This window comes from Daucus carota, chromosome 8, assembly GCF_001625215.2.
Source record: "Daucus carota subsp. sativus chromosome 8, DH1 v3.0, whole genome shotgun sequence".
NCBI lineage: Eukaryota > Viridiplantae > Streptophyta > Magnoliopsida > Apiales > Apiaceae > Daucus > Daucus carota.
The window spans coordinates 4,324,701-4,350,903 of record NC_030388.2 but is presented as its reverse complement, the minus strand read 5'-3'; the positions used below and the strand labels follow the sequence as shown (position 1 = coordinate 4,350,903).

General features: G+C 34.9%; 1 protein-coding gene, 2 long non-coding RNA genes and 1 other non-coding gene across 4 annotated transcripts; 3 read left to right on the top strand and 1 right to left on the bottom strand.

The window, feature by feature from the left end:
* Positions 1–4,683: 4,683 nt before the first annotated feature.
* On the bottom strand, positions 4,684–7,994 carry LOC108199737 (uncharacterized). The gene is made up of 3 exons (XR_001802488.2): positions 7,563–7,994; positions 7,350–7,442; positions 4,684–5,153 (listed from the first exon to the last, which is right to left on the bottom strand). It is a non-coding gene; the product is annotated as an uncharacterized LOC108199737 (long non-coding RNA).
* A 2,413-nt stretch (positions 7,995–10,407) lies between these two features.
* LOC108199735 (uncharacterized) lies at positions 10,408–11,370 on the top strand. The gene has a single exon (XM_064083638.1). The coding sequence runs from the start codon at positions 10,408–10,410 to the stop codon at positions 11,368–11,370; it is 963 nt and encodes a 320-aa protein (XP_063939708.1).
* A 3,718-nt stretch (positions 11,371–15,088) lies between these two features.
* On the top strand, positions 15,089–24,727 carry LOC135148278 (uncharacterized). The gene is made up of 3 exons (XR_010286261.1): positions 15,089–17,068; positions 19,672–19,734; positions 19,967–24,727. It is a non-coding gene; the product is annotated as an uncharacterized LOC135148278 (long non-coding RNA).
* Positions 18,164–18,270, top strand: LOC135148587 (small nucleolar RNA R71). The gene has a single exon (XR_010286665.1). It is a non-coding gene; the product is annotated as a small nucleolar RNA R71 (small nucleolar RNA).
* Positions 24,728–26,203: the final 1,476 nt, after the last annotated feature.

Here is a 26,203-nt window from a genome sequence, read left to right as displayed (position 1 = left end):
CCGTGTCTGAGCTACTATCAGACTCCTCCTGGAAATGTTGCTCATGCCGACCAACTACAACTGGTGCTGCAGGTTTAGGATTAAATGTTTCTGTCACAACATACTTTTCATTAATGTCATTATGCTCCCAATTCCAAGAAGCATTCTCAACAAATACAACATCTCTGCTGATTTGAAATTTATTGGATTGTGGATTGTACACTCGATAGCCCTTGGACTGTGAGCTATAACCGAGGAAAATTCCTTTTTCGGCTTTCTCATCTAGTTTGCGCCGCTTCTAACTAGGCACGTGGATGTAGCATATGCATCCAAATATTCTTAAGTGATTTACCGATGGTTTACTTCCTGACCATGCTTCAAGAGGTGTTTGTTCCTTAACGGCCTTTGTTGATAACCGATTCTGAAGATACACTGCAGTATAAACAGCTTCTGCCCAAAACTTATTTGGCAATTCCTTTTCTTTTAGCATTGTCCTCGCCATCTCCATCACAGTTCTGTTCTTCCTTTCACAGACACCATTCTGTTGTGGTGTATAAGGAACAGTGAGTTGACGATGTATACCTTCCATTTCACAGAACTTGTTAATTTCTGATGAGGTATATTCCGTTCCATTATCACTTCTTAGATTTTTGATTTGACAACCGCTTTTCTTCTCGACATAATTCTTGAATTTATTGAAAATTTTAATTACTTCTGATTTTTCTTTCATGAAGTATACCCACGTCATGCGGGAGTAATCATCAATAAATAAGATGAAGTACCTGCTATTTTCGAGTGAAAGAGTCCTCATGGGGCCACATACATCTGTATGTATTAACTCTAATCTCTTTGTTGCTCTCCATGCTTGACCAGAAGGGAAAGGCTTTCTTGTCATTTTTCCCAACTGACATGCATCACATACATCAGTAGTTTCAGAGATTAGAGGAATTCCTTTGACCATATTTTTATCTGAAAGCAGCTTTAAACTTTTTGAATTGCAGTGCCCGTAGCGTTTGTGCCAGAGCCATGTTAGCTCATTTGCTTTGGCCTGCATAAATTTTTCTTCAGCTTTATATTGCCACTGAATGGGAAAACATTTCTGCTGCATTTTGACACGAACGATGTTATTTCCCTTTGGATCATATATATCACATGTGTCTCCTTCAAAATGAATTGAATATCCATTTTGCATCATTTGTGGGACACTAAGTAAATTTTGATCCAAATTTGGAACATAAAGAACATCATTAATTTGATATGTTCCTTTCTTTGTTTTCACGGCAACAGTACCTTTACCTTCAGACTTCACCATTTCTCCATTGCCCATTCTTACCGGTATCTTAATAGATGGGTCTATTTTGGTGAAAACATGTGAATGTTTGGTCATATGGTTTGTGCAACCACTGTCAATGAGCCAAGCATCCTTTTGACTATTTCCATTCTGACAAGCATAGAATAGATGATTTTCATCATCAATTGTTTCGGATCTTCCTGCTTGTTGGATTTTGAGTCTACACTCATTTTCATGATGATTGAATTTTTTGCAATAATTGCACTGGCGTTTTCCTTTGTGTTAGAAATTCTTTTCTGCATGGTTTGTCTTCTTACATATAGAACATGGAGGAAATTTACTCTTTTTCTCAGCATTTTTGGTATAGATAGGACTACATTGATTTGATGTGCCTCCTTTATTATTCCGTTTAAAAGGAGATATTTTATGCTTAGATTGGAAAGCTCCTTCTCTAGATGCTTCATTTCTTCGAGACATTCTGTCTTCATGAATTTGTAGGGATACTATCAACTCAGAGATACTTAACTGTGTGAGATCTTTCTATTCTTCTATCACAGTTACAACTGTATCAAAATTTTCAAATAAACTAACCAACATTTTTTCTATAACCCGTTGGTCAGTTATACTTTCTCCATTTGACTTCAGTTCATTAACCAGCTTAATTACTCTGGAAGAGTAATCTTTGATTGTTTCTCCTTCTTTCATTTTCGAGTTCTCAAATTCTCGTCTCAAATTCTGAAGCCTTATTTTTGTCGTTTTCTCGTTTTTTTCAAATTCAGCTTTCAAGATGTCCCATGCTTGTTTTGCTGAAGTTGCATTCATGATTCTTGGAAATATTGTATCGGTGACTGCAAGATGAATTTTGGCTAGTGCTTCTGCATCTCTTTGTGGCCAATCAATCTGTGTTGATGTTGATGTTGGTGTAGATGTGGTGGCAGTCTCCCCATCTTTAGGTATGCCATTTTCCACGACATTCCATAAGTGTTGGGTTGCTTGGAGAACAACCTTCATTTTAATGTTCCAGAATTTATAGTTTTCTCCATTAAAAATGGGAATGATTTGTTGCTGATTTGAACCAGAATACGCCATTATTTTATTTTTCTGCAGAAATAAGATATTGGCCCTTTTGAACTTAGAGCTCTGATACCAAATGTTAGCTGGATATTTCAGATAATTGTTCTGATAGTGCAGGGAAGATAAAAGAGAATAAAATGTGTTTATAAAAGATATAACTCTTCTACTTAATTGATTACAAATTATACAATCCTATTTGTATTGTTGGGTTGAATATAAATATAGTAAACTTATACCTATACCACCACTTATATTGGTGGCTGTTGTTTATATTGGTTTACAGCCTTTATTATTAAAGGTTTATATTTAATGAATATAAACCTGTATTTTATTTATTAACTAAAGAAGTTATTCACTGTTTAACACAATATCATAGAAATTTCTTACCTACCGCAACGAAATGCTTGTAACACTTTCCAATAACCATTGCATCATGCCGCTTATGGCGTAGTGATGCATGGTCGTACGGACATTTTGTGAAACCGGGGCTTTCTAAACAGTTGCTTAATTTTGCATACCAGGCTTGTGGTGCTTGAGGAAGTCCAGGCAAAGCCTTTATTAGCTTGTACACTAGATGCTCCTTTCCTTGTTTGACAAATCCTTCTGGTTGCGTTACGTATACATCTTCCTGAAGATCACCATTCAAGCAAGCTGATTTCACATCAAGGTGATGAACCTCCCAGCTATTTTTTGCTTGTAAAGCCAATAATAGTCTCACTGTTTCGATCCGTGTAACTGGTGCAAAAACCTCCTCAGAATCTATACCTTGTTTTTGAACATACCCTTTCGCGACCAATCTCTCCTTATGTTTCATAACTGGTTGCAGTTGAAACACCTTACAAAACTCCTATCACTTCCTGCACCCTCGGTTCGTGCATTGTCATCTGTCCGGTTCTGCTAGCCTCATCCACTCCGTGCTTTAATATTTGATTGGCAATCTCCTGACATCTTGTTTAATCTCTTAATCCAATCCTCTTCGGTGAACAACATTTTTTCTTCATTCTATTATTTTGCTATTTATTGTGTGTCGCATATTTATATTTTACAATTTTTATGCTTTATATATTTTATTCAAACAAACTATTTGAATAGGTATAATTTATGCTAAAATTTCCATATATTCAAATCCAAATGTGTAGTATACTTATATATCTATATTAATAACATATTGATGTTCAAATTTTATACAAATAAACTATATATGACCCCACTTTTTTGAAATAATAAAGATTATTTGATATTCATGAATAAAAATATTGATACACATTTTACGGAACTGAAGAAATTTATCATTTTATTTTACCTCTCAAATCTATTTCCCTTTTTAACCAATGTTTTCGGGAATATTGACATTTTTCGGAAAATAAAATGAAATACGTTCAAATACACTCTCACATGCGGTGGAGAAATAATAGCACACAAGCCTCTTTACATATATTTAGTACCCAATCCAAAGAATTTTTAAAAGGAAATAAAATTAAAAGCTATGCTAATAGATAAATACCAATATTTTTGGTCAATAAATTTGTTTGATACATAATTAAAAGGATCAAAGATTGATTTAACAATGTGACTACAATAAAAACAAATACTGAATTGCACTTACAAATGACACCACAAACAAATTTCATATTTAGCAAAATATGTTATTCACAGTAGGCCATTAAAGTATTCAACTTTTAGTTGGAAACACATATAAACACGAAATGATGCATCGGATTAATTAAAAGACCATAGGTTATAAGCATAAAAATCCCAGCCGCCACTACAACAAAAACGGGTAAATTTGACAGTCAATTTTCGGTCATATTTAACTAAATTTGACTGCCCGCTATCAAATTTAGCTAAATTTGACCGGAATTTGTTGGTCTCAAATAGCTTAGTGGAATTTAACATTTTCGGTCATATTTAATTAAATGTGACTGCTTAAATATGACCGGTTAAATATGACCGGTTAAATTTGACTTCAATCGGTCATTTTTAACTCTGATTTTTCGTCTTCAATTTTTTCGTCAAATTCAAATTTCCCGCTACATTTTCAATAAAATTCAAATTTCCCGCTTTTTGTACTTAAATTTGACTAGTTGATCAGTCATATTTATAAATTTGACTATTTTTGTAGTAGTCAAATTTATAAATTTGACTATTATTCAATGGTCACATTTATAAACTTGACTGTTATTCGGTGGTCACATTTATAAATTTGACCGGTTTAGACGAATAAAATGAGCCAAATATGACTGTATTCGGTTACTTACATAATATAATTACGACCGTAAGCCGCCAAATATATTAAAAAAATATTTTAAAAAAAATTAGCATGACCTTTTTGTTCCGGTCATAATCCCATCTGTAAATTTTTTTATTCGAATCACCAATCCAATCATATGACTATCTAACCAAAATCAACCAAGGCAAAAATTGTAAGAGATAAACTACTGCTTCAAATACATGCATCTTCAGACCATATAGGAAGCTTAATACCAGAGGTTCTGCAAGGTTCCGCAGAATGTTTAGCAAAATATGTTCAACCTACTAAACGTCTAGTCACGAAAGTTAAAGGCTGCCTTCGGCCCTACAGACTGACTAAGTACTACAGACTGATTTTGTACGCAAAACATACATCTACGTCAGAAATGTTTAGTCTTTATAGGCAAGTCTCAAAAGATTTGTTCCAAAAGTTAAGTCGTTGATAAACCTTGTGCAGTTAATGAAGGGGGAAGTCCTCCGCTTCATCATCTTCGTCATCATCTTCATCATTGCTGCGAGAGGTATCACGATCTATTGGTGCCTTTTCAATACTAGTTCCCTGCCATATATAATAAGAGTATATGAAGACAGTACTTGACAACACAAGTACCAAACAATAAGGAAGTGTACAAAATTTCACATGTATTCTTATTGCTCGTTACCAGATTTTCTAATATAGTTCTAGATTTTCTTCTGTGCTCAAAATTTTTATCAAGTTCACCAATCCGATCATATAAAATTTGACTATGCCAGCACATATAACAAAAAAATTTATCGACAACTTAACATATATGTTCAAGCAGCATATATAACAGTCTCTTTGGCTAACTAAGACTTGTTCAACTAACGATAAACATAAACAAATTCAAAAAAAGCAAATCTCAGTTATCCCATAATTTTCTATGACAAGAACACTGTCATGTATACCTGAAATAGTAAAAACAAACATGAATTACCAAAGTAAGCGAGACCAGCAGTGGAGGAAGCCAAACCGCTACATGTTTTACACACCATAGAACAAACCATGACCTCCAGATAAGTGCAAGGAACCTATATATTTTTCTATAATAAAGTATGTGCTTATTCCAAAACTGTTATCCTTGTATATATAATAGGAAAATTAAAAAGGAGAAGTGTATAGTTAAAACTCAATAATGCCTTTCATATCGGATTCTCAGAACATTAGAGTGGATCAGTGCAAGAGATGCCAAGTACAAAGAATCCTATAAATAAATCCCATAAAAAATATGTTAAAATAGGGAAAATAGATTTTTTTGTCACCAAACTTATTATGTTTTTAGAAACTTGCCACTCAACTATTTTTTTCCCTTTTACTCACTGATGTTAGGTTCGGAATTTTTTTTGCCACTAAACTTAGGTTCGGATTTGATTATTATCATTATATTAATTATTTGTAGTATTATTAAAATATAGTGATAATCTGTAATATTTTGATGATTTGATATATGTTTATCTTTATGTATAGTACTTTTATGTACCCAAAATCGTTTATCTTCGGTGATAAGAGTTAAACACTCAATTTACGGTTTCTAAAAGTGTACTCTCATAATTATTTTATTTTTTCTTCCGAATAAAAATTTAGTGTTTGAATTTTTATACGCAAAAAGAAAATCTCATAAATCATCGAAGATTAAGTTTTCATCTCTATTTATTTATCTTTATCTGGAAAATTATAATAAGATAAAGTTATTAAAAATTATGAGGATAAATTTAAGAGAGATCTTAGGCTGAATTAGGTGATTGAAATTTTAAAAGTGAAAGATGATGCATCGTATCACTCAATTAGACTTTAATTTATCATGGAGAGCATAAATTATTTGAATCATTGATTCCATACTGATGATTTAATGAATTTCTAGAATTCTAATTACGATTTTTCCTGATTTTAATATTATATCACCCCATTTAATGTTATTATTGCTATATACAAAAATATAAACATACATCATATTATTAAAAAATTATATACTATCACTATATATTAATGATACTACAAAAAATTATCACAATGCTAATAATCATATCCGAACCTAAGTTAGTGACTAAAAACAAATCCAAACCTAACATCAGTGACTAAAAGTAAAAAAAATTTAGTTGAGTGGCAAGTTTCTAAAAACATAATAAGTTCGGTGACAAAAAAATCTATTTTCCCGTTAAAATAATGTCGTAATTCAGCAAATGATCCTGCTCATTTAAGGAATAATTCCCAATTTTTATGGCATAACAAATTATCATCTGCAAGGTGTAGCCGTGGCCAAGTGGAGATACCCCTCACTCTTGGTAACAAGTGCTTTCGAGTGTCAATGGGGACAACTATGCGTGCAAGTATTTAATTTTTTAAATTGACCTTGCCCTTAAATAAAATTGATTTTTTTGTATTTAATAACGTGGATAACATCCGACTCTTGGTCAGATTATTTATCATCATTTCAGTAAAATAGATTTTTTTATATACAAGATTGCCCTGATTGAGAAGCAAATTATTTAAAACAAATTATTTAAAAAATGCAGAATTTACACATAGTATAATTAAATCTGTGGTTTATTATATGATTAATTACTCAATTAATTAGTTGCCAACTAAAAGGTAAGATTGTTATATTTATTATATATTTATATTAGTCCGGGGTGGATAATTATCAAGTTAATCTCACATACCATCTAACTTCTAAATATTAATTATACATCCTACACACAAAAATAAAATAACAATATTTTAAAATATGAATAATACCTTCAATTTTTGAGTAGCTGGATCATCAAAGTGGTACACATGATTCATGAACTCCATATCAAAAATATTCCCTTATTTTTCTTCCTCGAGTTCCTATATGGTAAAGTTGGACATGTTACATGATACTAAATACAAACAGTTTTTTGAGTTAAAGCTGCAAGTAAATTCATAGTAAATAAAATGCATAAGTGGCACACACGATAGATAATATACCTCCCTTCTCTCGCTGAAAGGCTTGGCCCCACTGTGGTGAATATGTTCCACCTGCGCTCGAGCTTTCTTGGCATTATCAGACCTTTTTTTAAATAAGTCAGACCCCCAATACGAGTTGAGGTTGTCCCAAATGCGTTGGCTGAAGTAACGAGGCCTGAAAGAACGTCGAGTGGCAGTTTTTAAACCTCCCCTCCTTGCATATACAGCTGATTGCTCTGCCCTTTTCTTTTCCTGATAAGGGAGGTTCTTGTTGGAAACGTGTATGGGCCTTAAACCAAAAACTTCCGATATATTAGGATACAAACACACACAACTTGTATATTAATGTAACACGCAGCTACACTACTTATAATTTTGTTACACACGCTAGCTAGGCTTCAGCCTTTCCTATTACACACAGAGATGGCACACGGCCTTTTCACTCAGAGCTTCAGCTCTTCCTCTGTGTGTAATAGGAAAGGCTGAAGCCTAGCTAGCGTGTGTAACAAAATTATAAGTAGTGTAGCTGCGTGTTACATTAATATACAAGTTGTTTATGTTTGTATTCATGCACACCTCCTAAGTCATCATCTGCTACAGTTATATTAATATTAATTCTGGAGAGTTTGAAAATCTAACACTCCCCCTCAAACTCGACTTTGCATTCCGAGCTTTTCTTTCATTTTCAGAAAAACTTCTGGCTTCAACGGCTTCGTAAAAATATCTGCTAGATTTTCTTCCGTCCTGCAGTGCACCAGTTCCACATTTTTGTCGTTCACCTGTTCTCGAAGAAAATGATATTTAATATTGATGTGCTTACTTCGACTGTGTGATACCGGATTTCTGGCTAGTGAAATTGCGGATTTGTGGTCCACGAAAATAGTAACCGGTTCTTCCTTGATAAGATTTAACTCGCCCAAAATATAGCCTAACCAAATAGCTTGACATGCTGCTCCTGCTGCTGCAATATATTCTGCCTCACATGTTGATAGAGCCACTGTCTGTTGCTTCTTTGATGACCATGAGAATATCGCCGAGCCAATATGAAAAGCATATCCCGATGTGCTTTTCCCGTCATCCAAATCTCCACCATAATCACTGTCTGAGTAGCCAACTAATTTTGAATCTTGAGAATGCGTGTAAAACAGACCATGATTAAGTGTACCTTTAGTATATCTCAAAATTCTTTTAGCTGCCATGAAGTGATCTTGCTTCGGCTTCTCCATGTACCTACTAACCAATCCGACAGCATACATGATATCCGGACGAGTAAAAGTTAGGTACCTTAGACTTCCAACCAAACTTTTGAACAATGTCGGATTTACCGACTCCCTCGTTGAATCAATTCTGAGATTTATGCTTGCTTCTGCAGGCGTGCTCACTGGCTTGCATTCCTCCATTCTGAACTTCTTTAAAATTTGCTGTGCATATTTTTTCTGAGACATAAAAATCCCATCTTTGCTTTGCTTCACCTCGACTCCAAGAAAGTATGACATTTGACCAATATCTGTCATCTCAAATTCATTAGTCATAACTTTCTTAAAATCATCAAACATACCAGGATTGTTTCCGGTAAATATCATGTCGTCCACGTATAAGCAAACGATCATAATATCTCCCCCTAAATTTGTTTTCGTGTAGAGTGCATGCTCATATGGACTCTTCACAAAACCATTCTTCTGAAAATACTCATCAACCCTTGTGTTCCATGCTCTCGGGGCTTGCTTTAACCCATATAGTGCTTTCTTCAGTTTGTAGACATTAACATATCCCTGAGGTTGCTCGATGTAAACTTCTTCTTCGAGATAACCATTTAGGAATGCTGACTTCACATCCATTTGAAAAATCTTCCATTGATTCTGAGCGGCAATTGCTGTAAGAAGTCTGATGGTGTCAACTCGTGCAACCGGAGCAAACACCTCATCATAGTCAATGCCATATCGCTGCTTGTAGCCTTTAGCCACTAACCTCGCCTTGTATTTCTCCACTTCTCCGTCCTGATTCGTCTTGGTCTTGTAGACCCATTTGACACCAATTGCTTTGTGTCCTTCTGGAAGATCTGTGAGCTCCCAAGTATCATTTTTCATTATTGCACCAATTTCCTCATCCATGGCTTTGTTCCATTTGCTTTCTTCGGAAGCTTCCTCAAATGTAACTGGATCACATTCAGCCATCAAACAAAATAAGGAATAATCAAAGGTTGATTGTACCGGACTTGTTGCTTCATAAATATTATCCAGACTCCGCAAAGTCCGAATCAACAAACTCCCGCATCAACACCATCGGAATCAAGTGGAAGCAGAGATGGTTCCTGGAAGAAGATCGATGGAAAAATTGCAGCAGCCGTCTTGAAATAAATATATTCCATAATATAAGGTGGGCTATACTGAAGATTCACACGGGAAGATTAATACCGAGAAGAAAGATAGTTGTGCATAACATATAACAGCAGGAGGTGGCATATGCACAAGAAAAGAAGGAAACGTGGCAGCAGCTCTCATGGTCAATAAAAACTGCAAGTCTTTGTTTAGGCTGAAGTTTGAAAGTATGGCCAGGAAACAAGGAAATAAATGTTGCAAGGTGATAAGGTCAGAAGATAGCATATGTATTCTATATAAACTGGTGGCATGCATGCAAGTAATACACCGAGTGAAATAAACCCAGCAGCATAGAAAAAAAAAAAAAAAGAGCTGAAGCTCTAGTTTCGGTTAGACAGAAAAAGCTGTAGCTTATATTGTAACCCTGCTTTGTGTTTTAATATAAAGTGTGTGTTTGTTATACTTGAAATTTAGTTATATTTTTTGTAGAAACCCATCACGTTTCCAACAAGTGGCATCAGAGCCGAGGTTTCGTTCGAGAAAAAATAATGGTAAGTTTCCTGGAAGCCCAAGTTCCAATGTTGACGGGCACAAATTATGAATACTGGAGTATCCAAATGAAGGAATTACTCGGTTTCTATGATATTTGGGATATTGTCGAAAGCGGGTATAATGAGCACACAAAAGTTGCTGAAGTAGCCCTGTCAGATGCCGAGAAGACGGCGTTAAATGGGTGCAGGAGCAAAAATAACAAGGCATGTTTCATGATTTATCAAGGTATCGACGAATCCACCTTTGATAATATTGCACATGAAAAAAAAGCAAAAGACGCATGGGAGATTCTACATAAATCATTCCAGGGAGTCGATAAAGAAGAAGAGGTGGAGCCTCAAGTATTGCATGGCGAGTTCGAGAATATGAAAATGAAAAATTCTGAAAATATTGAAGAAAATGTTACGCGTTTGAAAACGGTGACAAGTGAAATAAGAGGAAATGGTGAAAGTCTTGATGATGTTCAAGTCATGGAAAAGCTCCTTCCTCTATTGACAACAAAATTTGATTGTATCGTTATATTAACAGGGAAGACAAAGGAGTACTACTCTTCCAGAATTTCAAGTGATAAACTAGTAGATTCTTTTCAAGTCCACAAGCAACGAATGACTCGATACGAGAATCAATCGGAAAAAATACTAGAAAGTAAGGTATCCGGCCATTACAATTCTAGCAGAAGCGGCTTTGTACGTGGAAAAGGTGGTTATCAAGGCAGACATAAATGTGGAAGGAAACCGTTTGAGAGACGCCAGAAAAATGAAGGTCACCGATCATTTGGTCGAGGTAAAAATTTTAAAGGCTACAAGAAGAGATACAAAATTTTTATATGGCCTGACAAATATTATCATGAAGCTGATAAGGTGGCATATATTTCACAAAATGGAAAAGAAGCTCGGGATAGAAATACGAGTTTGAGGGGGAGTGTTAGAATTCAAACTCGTATTAATTATAATAACTAGGTGATCCTGAAATTACGATAGGCTGCAAGAATATATGCAGAATAAATGGTTGGCTATTAAGTGAGGGTTGGAGTTCATCTTGTGTGTACCGGATAACATGGAAGACCATATTAGCAGCTGATATAAATGCTAATGTTATCCTGTTACGCAAGTAGGACTTGAGTCATAAATAACAGCTGGGTGTGTATAAGATGTATAGATGTAGTAGTATCAACGGAAGAAAATAAAGGTTCTAGTTACAATGAAGACTTGAATGTATGGACTGTTATATGGGAGAGATCGAAGAAAGAAACATAGCTCCTGGATATAAGGTGGGCTCTCTTTAATTAACACAGGCTGGTGACAATCTGCAGCATACTCCAGGTCAAAGATGGCAGGCTGATAAAAGTCTAGAGCAGCAATAAATATGTGTTACAAGTTGTAATCTGTAACCTATATATAAGGCTGCTAGAGGAAGAAGAAATAGAGAACACACAGAGGAAAACTACAACAGCAGTTGTAGAGAGAAATTTAGAAGAGCTGAAGCTCTGAGTGAAAAGGCCGTGTGCCATCTCTGTGTGTAATAGGAAAGGCTGAAGCCTAGCTAGCGTGTGTAACAAAATTATAAGTAGTGTAGCTGCGTGTTACATTAATATACAAGTTGTGTGTGTTTGTATCCTAATATATCGGAAGTTTTTGGTTTAAGGCCCATACACGTTTCCAACAGTTCTTCCAATTCTTTTTCACAAACTCTTTGACAGCCCTATCCCCCTCTGCTGGATCACTATCCTCCGGATATGCATAGTATCTCTGTCAAACAAGAATAAAAGATTACATATACATCTCAGCGAATTAATCTGAAAAAAAAATGAAAGAGAAAGTAGATAAAACCTTGAACTCCTTAAGACAGCGGTCATAAAAGGCTTCACATTCCAGTCCCTTTGATTGATGCCTATTTTCATCCCAATTCACTTTGATAATGTAGCTGATAGTCTTTTTCTTCTTGGCCTCCCTGATGCTATATAACTAAAATACAATTAGAACGCTTGTAGTGCTGACATGTGTTAGATTAAACGAGAAAATGAGTAAGAACTGAGAATAAAACATACTTTCTTCCATCGAGGAAATGAACAATTCCCCTATCTTCAGGCCTCGCTGGTTTTTTATGGTAATCACCAACACAGAAGCTACGGTTGGCCCTCTCATATGTGACTCTTCACACAACACGACTCTCCTGTGTTTGTGTTTCCTGTTCTTGCTGCCCTTCATCACCAGTACCCTCATTCTCGACATCTTGCTCAATATCTGCTCCTTGATCACCCATTCCCGCCCCACTGATATTCCGTTGTTCCCCAGCTCCACAACACTACCATTTCCTTGTCCACCTCTTCCCCTACCCGCTTTACTTCCCCTCCCCCCTCCATCACCACCATTGGAACCAGCTCCCTGAATATAATAAGAGATACACATTATATCAGAACCAACAATTTGTGTAACAAATCAGCAAGAATAAATTCAAATCTACATTTAACATTCTCTTTAGCTACTAATTTGTGTAACAAATCAGCATCTTAATAGGCCAGGAATAAGAGTTTGAACTGTAATATCATCAGTACTACTATATCATAATCTCTTAAATTGGAGTCAGTGTTGGTTTTTTTTAGATATATCAAAAGAAACACTAGCATATGCATATACAGTTTGCACTGTGAAGCCAAAGTGCCTTCTCTTTTTGCCATCTCTTTTCCTTCCACAGAAATAACTAACAAAAATAAAACAACTTTTGAAATATTAACCCAAACGGACAGCAAAATGCTCAAAGGGGCATAAAATGGAAGACCCAAAATCTAAGTTCAATTTCTTCAACAAGCTCTAAAGTCTAGCTTAACCCACCGACGCACAACACCACCAAAACAAGCTAATCTCGAGTTCAATAGACATCTACCAGTCAATTACACATCTAACATCTTCAAAACACATAGTCAATTAAAGTATAAACATATATAAACACATATAAACGAGTGAGCTGAAGAGATTATGAGACAGAAAGGTTCAAACACATATAACGACATGCACATTTGGGTTTCAAACAACATAAACAGCTGAAATCTTTAATTTGAGGTTATTACCAGAGATTTGGCCATCGATTTGAGCTGAAATAGCTGTGTTGAGCATTTCTGCAGAGAGAATCGGAAACCCTAGAAGGAAGCCGCGTGAATGTAAACTGCGGGTGTGAAAAAGGGGGGAAAACATTAAGTATATGGTCGTTTTGATTTTTTGCACGTATTTTGAGATGCAACAAAAACGTATTTCTACACGTTATTTTTAAAATTTAAATATTAATAAAAAATTTCATGACTTTCTTTTTAAGAAGTTCCTACTCCCTCCATCCCATTTTAAGTGTCTATTTTGCCAAAAAAAAATTCCAAAATATGTGTCATACACTTTAATCCATGTAAACTTTATACTCCCTCTGTTTCAAATTAGATGTCCACTTTAAAAAAAACACACAGTTTAAGAAAAGTTGTTGTTCACAAATTAATTGCATTAAATGATCAAAATATGTGGAGTGAGATTGATCTAGGAAATATAAATAAGAGATATGTGGAGTAGAATTGACTTTGGAAATATGATTTTGCATTGAAAGTTGAAGTGGACAAGTAATTTGAAACAAAAAATTTTCTTCAAAATGGACATGTAAATTGAAACGGAGGGGTACTATTTCCAATATAGTATTAAATACTCCCTCCATCCCATTTTAAGTGTCTTGTTTTGACTTTCAAAGGTCAAACTGACCAATTTTTGACCAAGCATAAAGAACAAAATATTTATTATTTTGAAAAACTGAAAATTAAATAGAGTACAACTAACAAGACCCTCAATATACTTAGAGGATTATGAATGTATAGTGTAATTTGTAATGAAAAGAAGTCCAATACATAGTCACTTCCTAAATATGTCCGAGGCACGTCACATTTATAAATATGACCGCGGGCAGTCACATTAATAAATATGAACGCAGGCGGTCACTTCCTAAATATGTCCGAGGCTAGTCGTATGAGTACTTATGATCCTAATGAGTTATGTCATATTTATTAATATGACCAATTTCGGTCATATTAATAAATATATTTAGTACCCAATCCAAAGAATTTTTAAAAGGAAATCTATACTATACTATAATAAGCCAACATGAGTATAATTTGTAGTCCTAGTTATATTTTTTGGTTTGGTACTCTCCTTTTGGTACTACAAGTCTACAAATGAGTCTTATATTGTTAAACAGTTTCAAATATTAAAAACACTCCTAACAATATCATATCATATAATATTTCATTAAAAAATTATAATGATGTTATAAATAAAATTATAAATAATAATTTTGAATATCTTTTTTTAACAAGAAGCTTTATATAACTTTTTTTAACTTTAACGTGTTCTATATCAATATAAACACCACACATTACATAACTCATTCTAATTCTAATCTTAAAAGTTTCTGTTGTCAAAAAAATCAAAATTATATTGAAATTCGATTGATTAGATTACTGAATCTTTCAAATGTATTACAAGATCGTCTATGTTTGGAAAAAATTTGAATTTTCTGATTTTTTTAATTTTTAAATCTACATGTACTAAAATCGGATTAAATGTATTATATATATATATATATATATATATATATATATATATATATATATATATATATATATATATATATTTGTTAGGGTTTGTCCATTTTCAAGTAATCGGGAGAGAATATAGTCAGTCGAATAATATAATTTAATTAAATTCAATCTATTAATATTAAAATACTAATAAAATGACATTAAAATTTAAATTATAAATAATAAATTACGAACTATATACCCGCCCGTGCTTCGCACGGGTTAAAGGCTAGTAAAATTAAAAGCTATGCTAATAGATAAATACCAATCTTTTTGGTCATTATTTTGTTTGATACATAATTAAAAGGATCAAAGATTGATTTAACAATGTGACTACTATAAAAACAAATATTAAATTGCACTTACAAATGACACCACAAACAAATTTCATATTTAACAAAATATGTTATTCACAGTAGGCCATTAAAGTATTCAACTTTTAGTTGGCAACACATATAAACACCAAATGATGCATCCGATTAATTAAAAGACCATAGGTTATAAGCATAAAAATCCCAGCCGCCTAGAAACAAATTTAATGACCCGGTATGTAATCAACAACACTCAACATATGGATCACTTAATAGATATAGTGCGTGGATTAATCTCATCAAGCATCAAAAGGCTCCCAGTTGTGCGCAGAAGTTACACAATGTTCCAGCCTCTCCATATTCTTGTACCTGTGGAGAACAAATATTAAAGGGAGTAGGATTTAATCATTTCTAGCTATAACAAGTATAATGAATTGACCAATGATTTCTAGGTCACGTGATATCCCCGCGTTCTATTTATATGAGTGTGCTTAATTATATAAAAATTAGGTACAGTGAAACCGATGACAAACACCTGGAGAGCTCTTCTTAATTTGTGGTAATAGTTCCCTGAAGTTCTTTGACTAATTGGGAAAGGTAATGATATGTCACTACAGCTTTCCACCAATCAATTCCTACCCCTTCTCTCATTAAGTGGTAGTTTTGGGAGTTGTATGTTTGTTTTGTTTACTTATCCTATTATTTTATTTTGAGGGTAACAAGTTAGAAAATCATAAGAATTAAGAGAATGCTTCAAGGAGTCTTGGTATGTCACTGACAAGTATATGAGTGAAATTAGGGATAGTGTGTAATATTAAATGATAATAAAATATATATATGCAGGCCAACATCGGTTGTGATTAAAATAAAAAAACATAATAAAAATGTGCATGCTTCATAAATCTAAGTCAAATGAAACCCATAACTAAGCTTCAAGAGGGTTTTGTTATGCAATATAGTTCAATTTTCCATATTCATTAATAGTGTAGTACTTAGATGCTGTTTGGTTGGAGAAAGGTATGGGGTTGGAATTAGAAATAGGGTAAAAGTGGTATGGGGTTGAGTTATAATTTATGATATCATGTATTTTGTTGGTGGTGGGATAAATATGGTTGAATTAATTATTTACCAATTCAAACAGAAACATAAAAGACAAATCGCAAGCCATAAATAAACAAAGAAAACTAAGCTAGTACATGAAAGGTAGCGATGAGTCTTGTGCTTCATATACATTACTCAATTTTACAAATAGAACTAGAAATCTAGTGTATGGAATAATTACACACTTGATTGCTGACCATTCTTTAATACATTTAAACTAAGAGCACAGTATCACACATCAAAAGATTATCAAAATCTATGGTGTTGAACCTCAAAAGGAAAGAATTCATAAAATAACAATCAAGACCAAGAGGCAGGGTGAGCTTGTTGTCATTTCATTATACATCAATGATCAAACCATAATAATTCTTCAATAACTCATACTTTTAGGATACTGATCTAATGCTATTACCGAGTCCATTCAAAAGTGCCCTATCAAAATCTAGTGCCATATATTTTAATCACCTTTGATATTGATATATAAAAAATTGAAAATCATTACCTCCCCAGTAGCTTGCTATGGTTTGAGACAAGCGTGCATCCTATATGAATCCCAAAGGAAGCTTGATTGTACGATCTGCCAAATGAAGTGAAATTCTTGTCTTTTTGAGCTCTCCAAGACCAAGGGATAAATATCAAGTAGGTCACTCGCTTCGTCCAAATGTATCAATTAAGTCACTGATTCCCAAATTGACTCAAATGAGACACTCATTAGAAAAATTTGTATAAAAAATATCACTCTATCGTTAGTCGAAATTTTGAAAGTATTATATATTGAGTTTCGCACATTTTTTATGAATGGTATTACATCTAAATGAAAGATTCTGAGTTCTAGTATTTTAGATAATATTTTTAGATTTGCAAAAATTTGCCTCTTGCAAATAGAGTATGGCATCAAACTTCCACTAGCCCCCAAATCACATAAGGCTTTACCATTCTCCATCTTTCCAATAGTGCATGGCAATGAAAAGCTTCCGGGATATTTTAATTTTTGCCGAATTGATTTTTGAAAACCGCACTACACTCCGCATTGAGAGTAATGGTTTCCACATCATCAAGTTTCCGCTTTCTAGACAACATCTCGTTCAGAAATTTGGCATATAATGGCATTTGTGCCAAAGCATCGGTAAAAGGATTATTTATATGCAATGCCCAGAGGTTTGCAAGAATTTTTCATACTGTTTCTCCAACTTCTTGTTATGCAGCCTTTGTGAGAAAGGGATTAGAGGGATTAGGTTTTGGTTCTGCTTCTGAGCTGCATATGATGGATTAACAACATGATTGTTGTTGTAAGAAAGATTGTTGTTTGGCCTATGATTTGGATGGCAATAAAAATTATTTTGAACATGCCATGATTGTCTTCCTTGGATTACACATGTTTCCTCTAAAAATTGTTGTGCATGTGAGTACTGATTAGCACCAGGATCATTATACCCTTACATGGGAGAGGAAATAGCATTGACATTTACCCTTTGTCCATGAACATCTTGAGTAAGAGCATCCAATTTCAGAGTGAGCAAGTTCATTATCTCGGTGTCTTGTGCTCATTTCACCAAGCTTGTACCACTAGGTGCCCAAGCATAGTTATTTGAAGCCAATTACTAGAGAAGTGCCTTAGCTTGATGATGATGAACATGTGCTTTCTTAAAATTTCCTCCAGCTGCCACATCCAAACTCAGCCGAATATCAGAATTCAAAGCTCCATAGAAAGTACTCAGAACCATCCACTCCTTATAACCATGATGTGGACATTTTCTCAACAATGCCTTGTATCTTTCCCATGCTTGATACAAGCCTTCACCTGGTTGTGCTTTGAAAATAAGAATAATTGCTCTCATTTGTTGTGTCTTGTCAGATGGATAATATTTGAGAATTTGCTAAATATTTCAATAAAAATATGGTTTGGTCCCGACCTAAGTCAATAATATCCTTATGGCACAAGATTATTGTAATTTTTCTTTGGACTCAAACCAATCTAATAAATCTATATCCTTGTCAAACTAAAACAAATTATTCTCAAATAAATTAATATCATAACATGTATTTGAGAATATATTATTTTTAGATAAAATCAAAATTTTAGATAGTATGATCAAATGTCAATACATTAATGAAAGTTTTATATCTAAACAATATTAATGTAAATAAGTATATTAAGAAGATAATAATATAATGAAATAAAAATATTATTTAAAACTATGCTTGACATGGTCATAAGCTAGTGTAGATAATATGTAAAACAATGGCACTCCAAAGAATAAATCCGTCATTGAAAAAATATAGCCAAACATTTCGAGCAACCTCCAAAGACCTCTAGCAAGATTATATATCATGTATTACACATATGGGTCTAAATATTTGAAAGCCTTAACCATTTTCCCATTCAAATAATTTATTTGAATAAAATTTATAACACATAAGAATTATAAAATATATAAATAAAACACAAAATAAATTATAAAACTAGGAATTACTAAATATTGTTTATTAAAATAACTCAATTTTTAAGATCATGCCTTGTAATTTGCAAAAATATACCATCTTTTCATATTATTTAAATAACATATATATTATTTTATTAAATTGATGATATAAAGAAACTTGTCAATGATATACTATGACACACACACATATATATGTGTGTTTGTGTTTTTATATATATGTATATATATTTATTACAAGATCATAAAATTTAAATGTCCATTATATTAAAAAAAAACCATGATTCAAATAAGGTATACTTTTTTCTATTAATTTTGTTATCATTGGACCTCAAAATTTAAAAAGCCCACTACATATCCTCACAAAAATTTGTCACTCTTATGAGCCATCTATAGAAGAAAGCCCAATATAAATGTCCAAGAGTCTTAGAGTTTTCCTATTTAGCCTTAGGGTTTACTTATTTAACCTTTTGGTTGCGCCGCACTGTTTGTGCCTCTACCATTTTCAAAATTTGGAGTGCACGAACTGGAATTGTCTTTCACAAGGTTGCTTTGAATGATGGATATATTGTTTATCCTTGTTATACATGTCAAGTCAGTGTTATAGGTAGATTTAACCATTTTATCAATCTTAGATTAAATCAATTTCAATTGAATCTTGAAACAACTTAATTTCCTTATCATGCCTAGTTTTTTATGAGTTTTTGAAGGGCAGGACTCATTGCTTCCTTTCTTTGCACGTACAAACTCAGTTTGCTTTGTTTAATTTTGTGACTAATCTACTATGTTTATGTTTCCTAGGGTGGTCTTCTGGTGGAAGGGAGGAGGGGTTTGGAAAACGAGGAAATAAGTTATGAACCCATGGTAAATTACCCTACACATTGTCAATTTACCAGATATGATATAAAATCTTGGAAACATTTGCAGCTAGCTCACAATTTTATTGTGGCACACATTGATCTTTTTCTCCACAATTTTAACAACAAATATATATTCTTTAATATCTTTAAGTTGATCTTAGATAAATTTTTTTTGTTTAACTCACATACCAAATTTTTTAATGTTCAACTAATATATATTAATCAAATACTTGCAGCAAATAATGAAGAAAATGTTGCATGAGAACTATGTCCATGACACATCTTTGAAGGTAATGTTATTTTTCTTTCACGCAGATAGACTATGTATTTCTAATGGATTGTTTAATTCATGTGATTGGCACTATTATTGTTATATACAATTATAGCACCAATATTGAGACTTGTCACCTCGTTGTTGAAATCCACCTCGTCCTCGGTCTCTGAAATTTTGACCACGACCAGATGGCTGATAGCCTTAAGAATTCTGGCCTCTATTGAAGGACTGCCTTTCTCGTCCTCGTCCACCACGGTAGCCACCTCTAAAGCCACCTATGCCATGTGCAGAACTGCTACCGCCAAAACTGTCACCAATGGACACCTTACTTTACAACGCCTTTTCCAAATGAACGCCCTTTGGTCTTTTTTGTTGGAATCTTTTAACGCCATTTTCTCCGCATCAGAAAGAACGGCTACATCGTCGGGCTTTTCATACCCACTTTCGACAATATCCCAATTATCGTATGAACCGAGTAACACCTTCATTTGGATACTCCAGTTCCCGTAATTTGTTGCCGTCAACTTTGGGATTTGTGGTTGCGCCATCATATTTGACATTTTTTCTTCTTCGAAATAACCTAGCTCTGATACCACTTGTTGGAAACGTGTATGGGCCTCGCACCGAAAATTTCGATAATATTAAGATGCAAACACACAATTTGTATATTAATGTAACATGCAGCTACAATACTTATAATTTTATTACACACTCTAGGCTTCAGCCTTTCTTGTTACACACAGAGCTTCTGCTCTTGTTTTCTTCTCTATACAAGTTTCACTTCACTTGCTTGAAAGCCCACCTTATTTCCAACAGAGCTTATCACCTATTCAAATACTTAGCTCCATGCATGCATATAAATATTACTTCACACGTTTGTACCCACCATAATTTCAGCTACACTTATTTCTACAAACCGTGTGCATTATTCAACTTAGCTATCTTTGACCTAGCTAGCTGCATACTTGTAGAACGGGTTTGAATTCTAACATCTTTCATCTAACATTTAGGATCTTCAGTTCTGCATCAGTGGCAATGATGCCATCCGTAGAGGAGATCTGGCTCTTGCTTTCTTATATAATCATGTATTTACTACTTACTCAATTTGCATGTGTATGGCTGTCGCAAGACCTTAGACGAACTAACTTATATTTGCGGTCTGCCAGTCTCTCTGTCTTTTTTCTTTTCCTTGTATGTTATTATCGTTTATAATTTTTTTTTTGTAACTTATTATATTATGTAGGGTGTAGTGAATGTGGTTATGGGAATTGCACCTGAAATTGGGATGCTTTACTTGCAAGCACTTAGGTAACTTTACTTGTGATTGGCACTATTATTGTTATATACAATTATAGCACCGATATTGAGACTTGTCACCTCGTTGTTGAAATCCACCTCGTCCTCGGTCTCTGAAATTTTGACCACGACCAGATGGCTGATAGCCTTAAGAATTCTAGCCTCTATTGAAGGACTGCCTTCCTCGTCCTCGTCCACCACGGTAGCCACCTCTAAAGCCACCTATGCCACATGCAGAACTGCTACCGCCAAAACTGTCACCAATGGACACCTTACTTTGCAACGCCTTTTCCAAATGGCTTGCATCATCATAGTGGTTCATTCGCTGCTCGTGGGCTTGAAGAGAACCTACGAGCTCATCAATTGATATTGTGGACAGGTCTTTTGACTCCTCGATAGAAGTAACAACATAATCAAATTTTCTTGTCAATGAACGGAGCAACTTTTCCGTGACTCGAACATCATCGAGACTTTCACCATTTCTTTTCATCACATTTGTCACCGTTTTCAAACGCGTAAAAAATTCACCAATATTTTCGGAACTCTTCATTTTCAAATTTTCGAACTCACCATGTAGAACCTGGAGCCGAACCTTTTTGACTTTCTCGACATCCAGGAATGATTTCTGCAGAATCTCACACGCGTCTTTCGCCATTTTTGCATTTGAAATTTTTTTCAAAGGTTGATTCATCAACTCCTTGAATAATTGTATATAACGCGCTCTGGTCTTTTTTCTAGGAATCTTTTAACGCCATTTTCTCCGCATCAGAAAGAACGACTTCATCGTCGGGCTTCTCATACCCATTTTCGACAATATCCCAATTATCGTATGAACCGAGTAACACCTTCATTTCGATACTCCAGTTCCCGTAATTTGTTGCCGTCAACTTTGGGATTTGTGGTTGCGCCATCATATTTGACATTTTTTGTTCTTCGAAATAACTTAGCTCTGATACCACTTGTTGGAAACGTGTATGGGCCTCGCACAAAAAATTTCGATAATATTAAGATGCAAACACACAATTTGTATATTAATGTAACATGCAGCTACAATACTTATAATTTTGTTACACACACTAGGCTTCAGCCTTTCTTGTTACACACAGAGCTTCAGCTCTTGTTTTTTTCTCTCTACAAGTTTCACTTCACTTGCTTGAAAGCCCACCTTATTTCCAACAGAGCTTATCACCTATTCAAATACTTAGCTCCATGCATGCATATAAATATTACTTCACACGTTTGTACCCACCATAATTTCGGCTACCCTTATTTCTAAAAACCGTGTGCTTTATTCAACTTAGCTGTCTTTGACATAGCTAGCTGCATACTTGTAGAACGGGTTTGAATTCTAACATCTTTCATCTAACATTTAGGATCTTCAGTTCTGCATCAGTGGAAATGATGCCATCTGCAGAGGAGATCTGGATCTTGCTTTCTTATATAATCATGTATTTACTACTTACTCAATTTTTATGTGTATGGTTGTCGCAAGACCCTAGACGAACTAACTTATATTTGCGGTCTGCCAGTCTCTCTGTCTTTTTTCTTTTCCTTGTATGTTATTATCGTTTACAATTTTTTTTTGTAACTTATTATATTATGTAGGGTGTAGTGAATGTGGTTATGGGAATTGCACCTGAAATTGGGATGCTTTACTTGCAAGCACTTAGGTAACTTTACTTGCGATTGGCACTATTATTGTTATATACAATTATAGCACCGATATTGAGACTTGTCACCTCGTTGTTGAAATCCACCTCGTCCTCGGTCTCTGAAATTTTGACCACGACCAGATGGCTGATAGCCTTAAAAATTCTGGCCTCTATTGAAGGACTGCCTTCCTCGTCATCGTCCACCACGGTATCCACCTCTAAGGCCACTTATGCCACGTGCAGAACTGCTACCGCCAAAACTGTCACCAATGGACACCTTACTTTGCAACGCCTTTTCCAAATGGCTTGCATCATCATACTGGTTCATTCGCTGCTCGTGGGCTTGAAGAGAACCTACGAGCTCATCAATTGATATTGTGGACAGGTCTTTTGACTCCTCGATAGAAGTAACAACATAATCAAATTTTCTTATCAATGAACGGAGCAACTTTTCCGTGACTCGAACATCAACGAGACTTTCACCATTTCTTTTCATCTCATTTGTCACCGTTTTCAAACACGTAAAAACTTCATCAATATTTTCGGAACTCTTCATTTTCAAATTTTCGAACTCGCCACGTAGAAACTGGAGCCGAACCTTTTTGACTTTCTCGACATCCTGGAATGATTTCTGCAGAATCCCACACGCGTCTTTCGCCGTTTTTGCATTTGAAATTTTTTTCAAAGGTTGATTCATCAACTCCTTGAATAATTGTATATAACGCCCTTTGGTCTTTTTTGTTGGAATCACTACGCCATAGATGGGCAAATAAGACACTTTTCTAATGTAATGCCAATTTTGTGTTACAGTTGCCATACTTTTTGGACCTACCGTAATATTAATCAATTCAATGTTACCTTACATCACTACCAATTGTTACTTTAGAGCGTTTGTGTTACAGCGGTATGCTGGTGTTACGTTATATCATTCATGTTGTAACATATCCCGTTACTCTTATGCTTATATTTTAATTCATAATTATTTTCAGTGGTCCCCACAACTGTACACGTCAGCTCATGTGGGACCCACAGCTGTACACATCAGCATATGGGCTCCACTATTGCTGACGTGGCAGTGGTAGTCCCACACATGGGTCCCACCACCGCTGACGTGGAGGTGGTGGGCCCCACCACCGCTGACGTGGAGGTGGTGGGTCCCACAACCGCTGATGTGGCAGTGGTGGGTCCCACATCCTCCGACGTGGCAGCGGTGGGTCCCACTACTGTTGAAGTGGCGGTGGTGGGTCCCGCAACCGCTGATGTGGCAGTGGTGGGTCCCCCATCCTCCGACGTGGCAGTGGTGGGTCCCCCATCCGCTGACGTGGCAGTGGTGGGTCCCACCACTGCTGACGTGGTGGTTGTGGGTCCCACCACTGCTGACGTGGCAGTTGTGGGACCCACGGCTGCTGACGTGGCAGTGTTGGGTCCCATGGCTGCTGACGTGGCCGTGGTGGGCCCCACAGGCTGGGTCCCATCTTTGATTAAAAAGTTATCAACAAATTTTTGAAGGCCAAGGGAATCGAACCCTTGACCTCACACTTAACAAAACTCGTTGCAAACCACTATAGCAACATTTCATTTGTTTAAAATTTTGCATAACTAGTTTATATCGGGTTCCTTTCTTTGCTGGGCTCTCCACTTATCTTGCCCATTTCATCCATCACCGTGTTTCATCAATCTGGCCCATTTCTTTGCTTTTTGGTTTAAAAAAATCTTTGATTTGTTTAAAAAAATTATTTGCTTTGTTTAAAATAACCAGATTAATTTTTCAAAGTCTGCCATGATTTATTTTAAGAATAATTGTAATATAATTTTAAAAAACATATCAATTGGGTTTAATTTATTGAAGCATTGTAAAAATATTTTATGTATTTAAATATAATATATTGTAATATAATTATAAAAAACATATCAATCGGATTTAATTTATTGAAGCATCGTAAAAATATTTTATGTATTTAAAAATAATTGTAATATAATTTTAAAAAACATATCAATTGGGTTTAATGTATTTAAATATGCAGTGTTTAAATCACGTTGCCTTCAAACAAAAAAAAAATAATGTTGCAAAAGAAACAAAGAGGCACCGAGTGTGATTAATGTGCCGTGTGTAATTGGTGAATGCACCACAGCCGAGGGGTTTTTTTTCACTGCCTTTATATAAACCCTCCAGCCGAGGGGGTCTTTTTTCATCTTTCTCAAGCAAAGTCGAGGGCCTCTTCATCTTCATCTTTCATTTTTCTCAAGCATCTAACTCGAGGGTTTAATTTTTCATCCTTTGAAAATGGCGTCTTCAAGGTAATCTTTCTTCATCTTCTACTTTATGCATGTTTCATTTTCGTTTCCTTTCATTTTTTGATCACTAATATTTTTTCTTTTTCATAGCAATCACTCTGCCTCCAACTCGGTAACAGAGCAGCCCATATACACGGAGAATGTGGAGAAATCGTTGTGCAACCTGAACGGTCACCTGGCGACTCTCCGTGAACAGATGGTGGAGCTGAACCAGATGACTGCTACCCTGAACAAGATGGTGGAGATGCTCGGGGACGATCTGAAAGCTGTGATGGTGGAGCAGGCGGAACTGGTCCGGCGTCTGCGTCATGGGCGGGGATGATCAAAAGTCAGTTTGTTTGAAGACTTTTGATTATCAAAAGTATGAATCTTTTGATTTTATCGTTTTAAGTATGTTTGAATCTTTTGATTTAAGACTTTAAGTATGGTGATTTTAAGTTTGTATGGTTTTAAGACTTTTGATTGAAGTTTGTATGGTGGTTTTAAGACTTTTGATCGTTTTAAGGCAGTATGTTTTAAGTATGTATGTTGATTTTAAGTATGTTGGTGATTTGATGATTTTAAGTATGTTTTAAGTATGGGTTTTAACTGACTTTTGTTGGGTGATTTGATGATTTTAAGTATGTTTTAAGTATGGGTTTTAAGCATCTAGTTTTAAGCATCTGGTTTTAGTATGGTTTTAAGCATCTGACTTTTGTTGTTTAGGTTTTGAGCATTTGGTTTTAGGTCTTTTGTTTAGGTCTTTTGTTTCTCAGTTCTGTTGGCCAGTAAAAGCAAAAAGTTGGTTTTTTGGTTCATGTTGATTTAGACAGTAGCCATTTAGACCAAAAGGTGGGTTTTTACCAAAAATGACACACAACCCTCTCCAAAAATATAAACTCAACCCTCTCCAGTAGCATCCTATTTTCCAGTAGTTAGTGTTTTCCATTTAGACACACAACCAAAAAGTGGGTTTT

Bases quoted from the DNA above. Each gene is read 5' to 3' on its own strand.
- LOC108199735 (XM_064083638.1), top strand. From the start codon at position 10,408: ATGGTAAGTTTCCTGGAAGCCCAAGTTCCAATGTTGACGGGCACAAAT.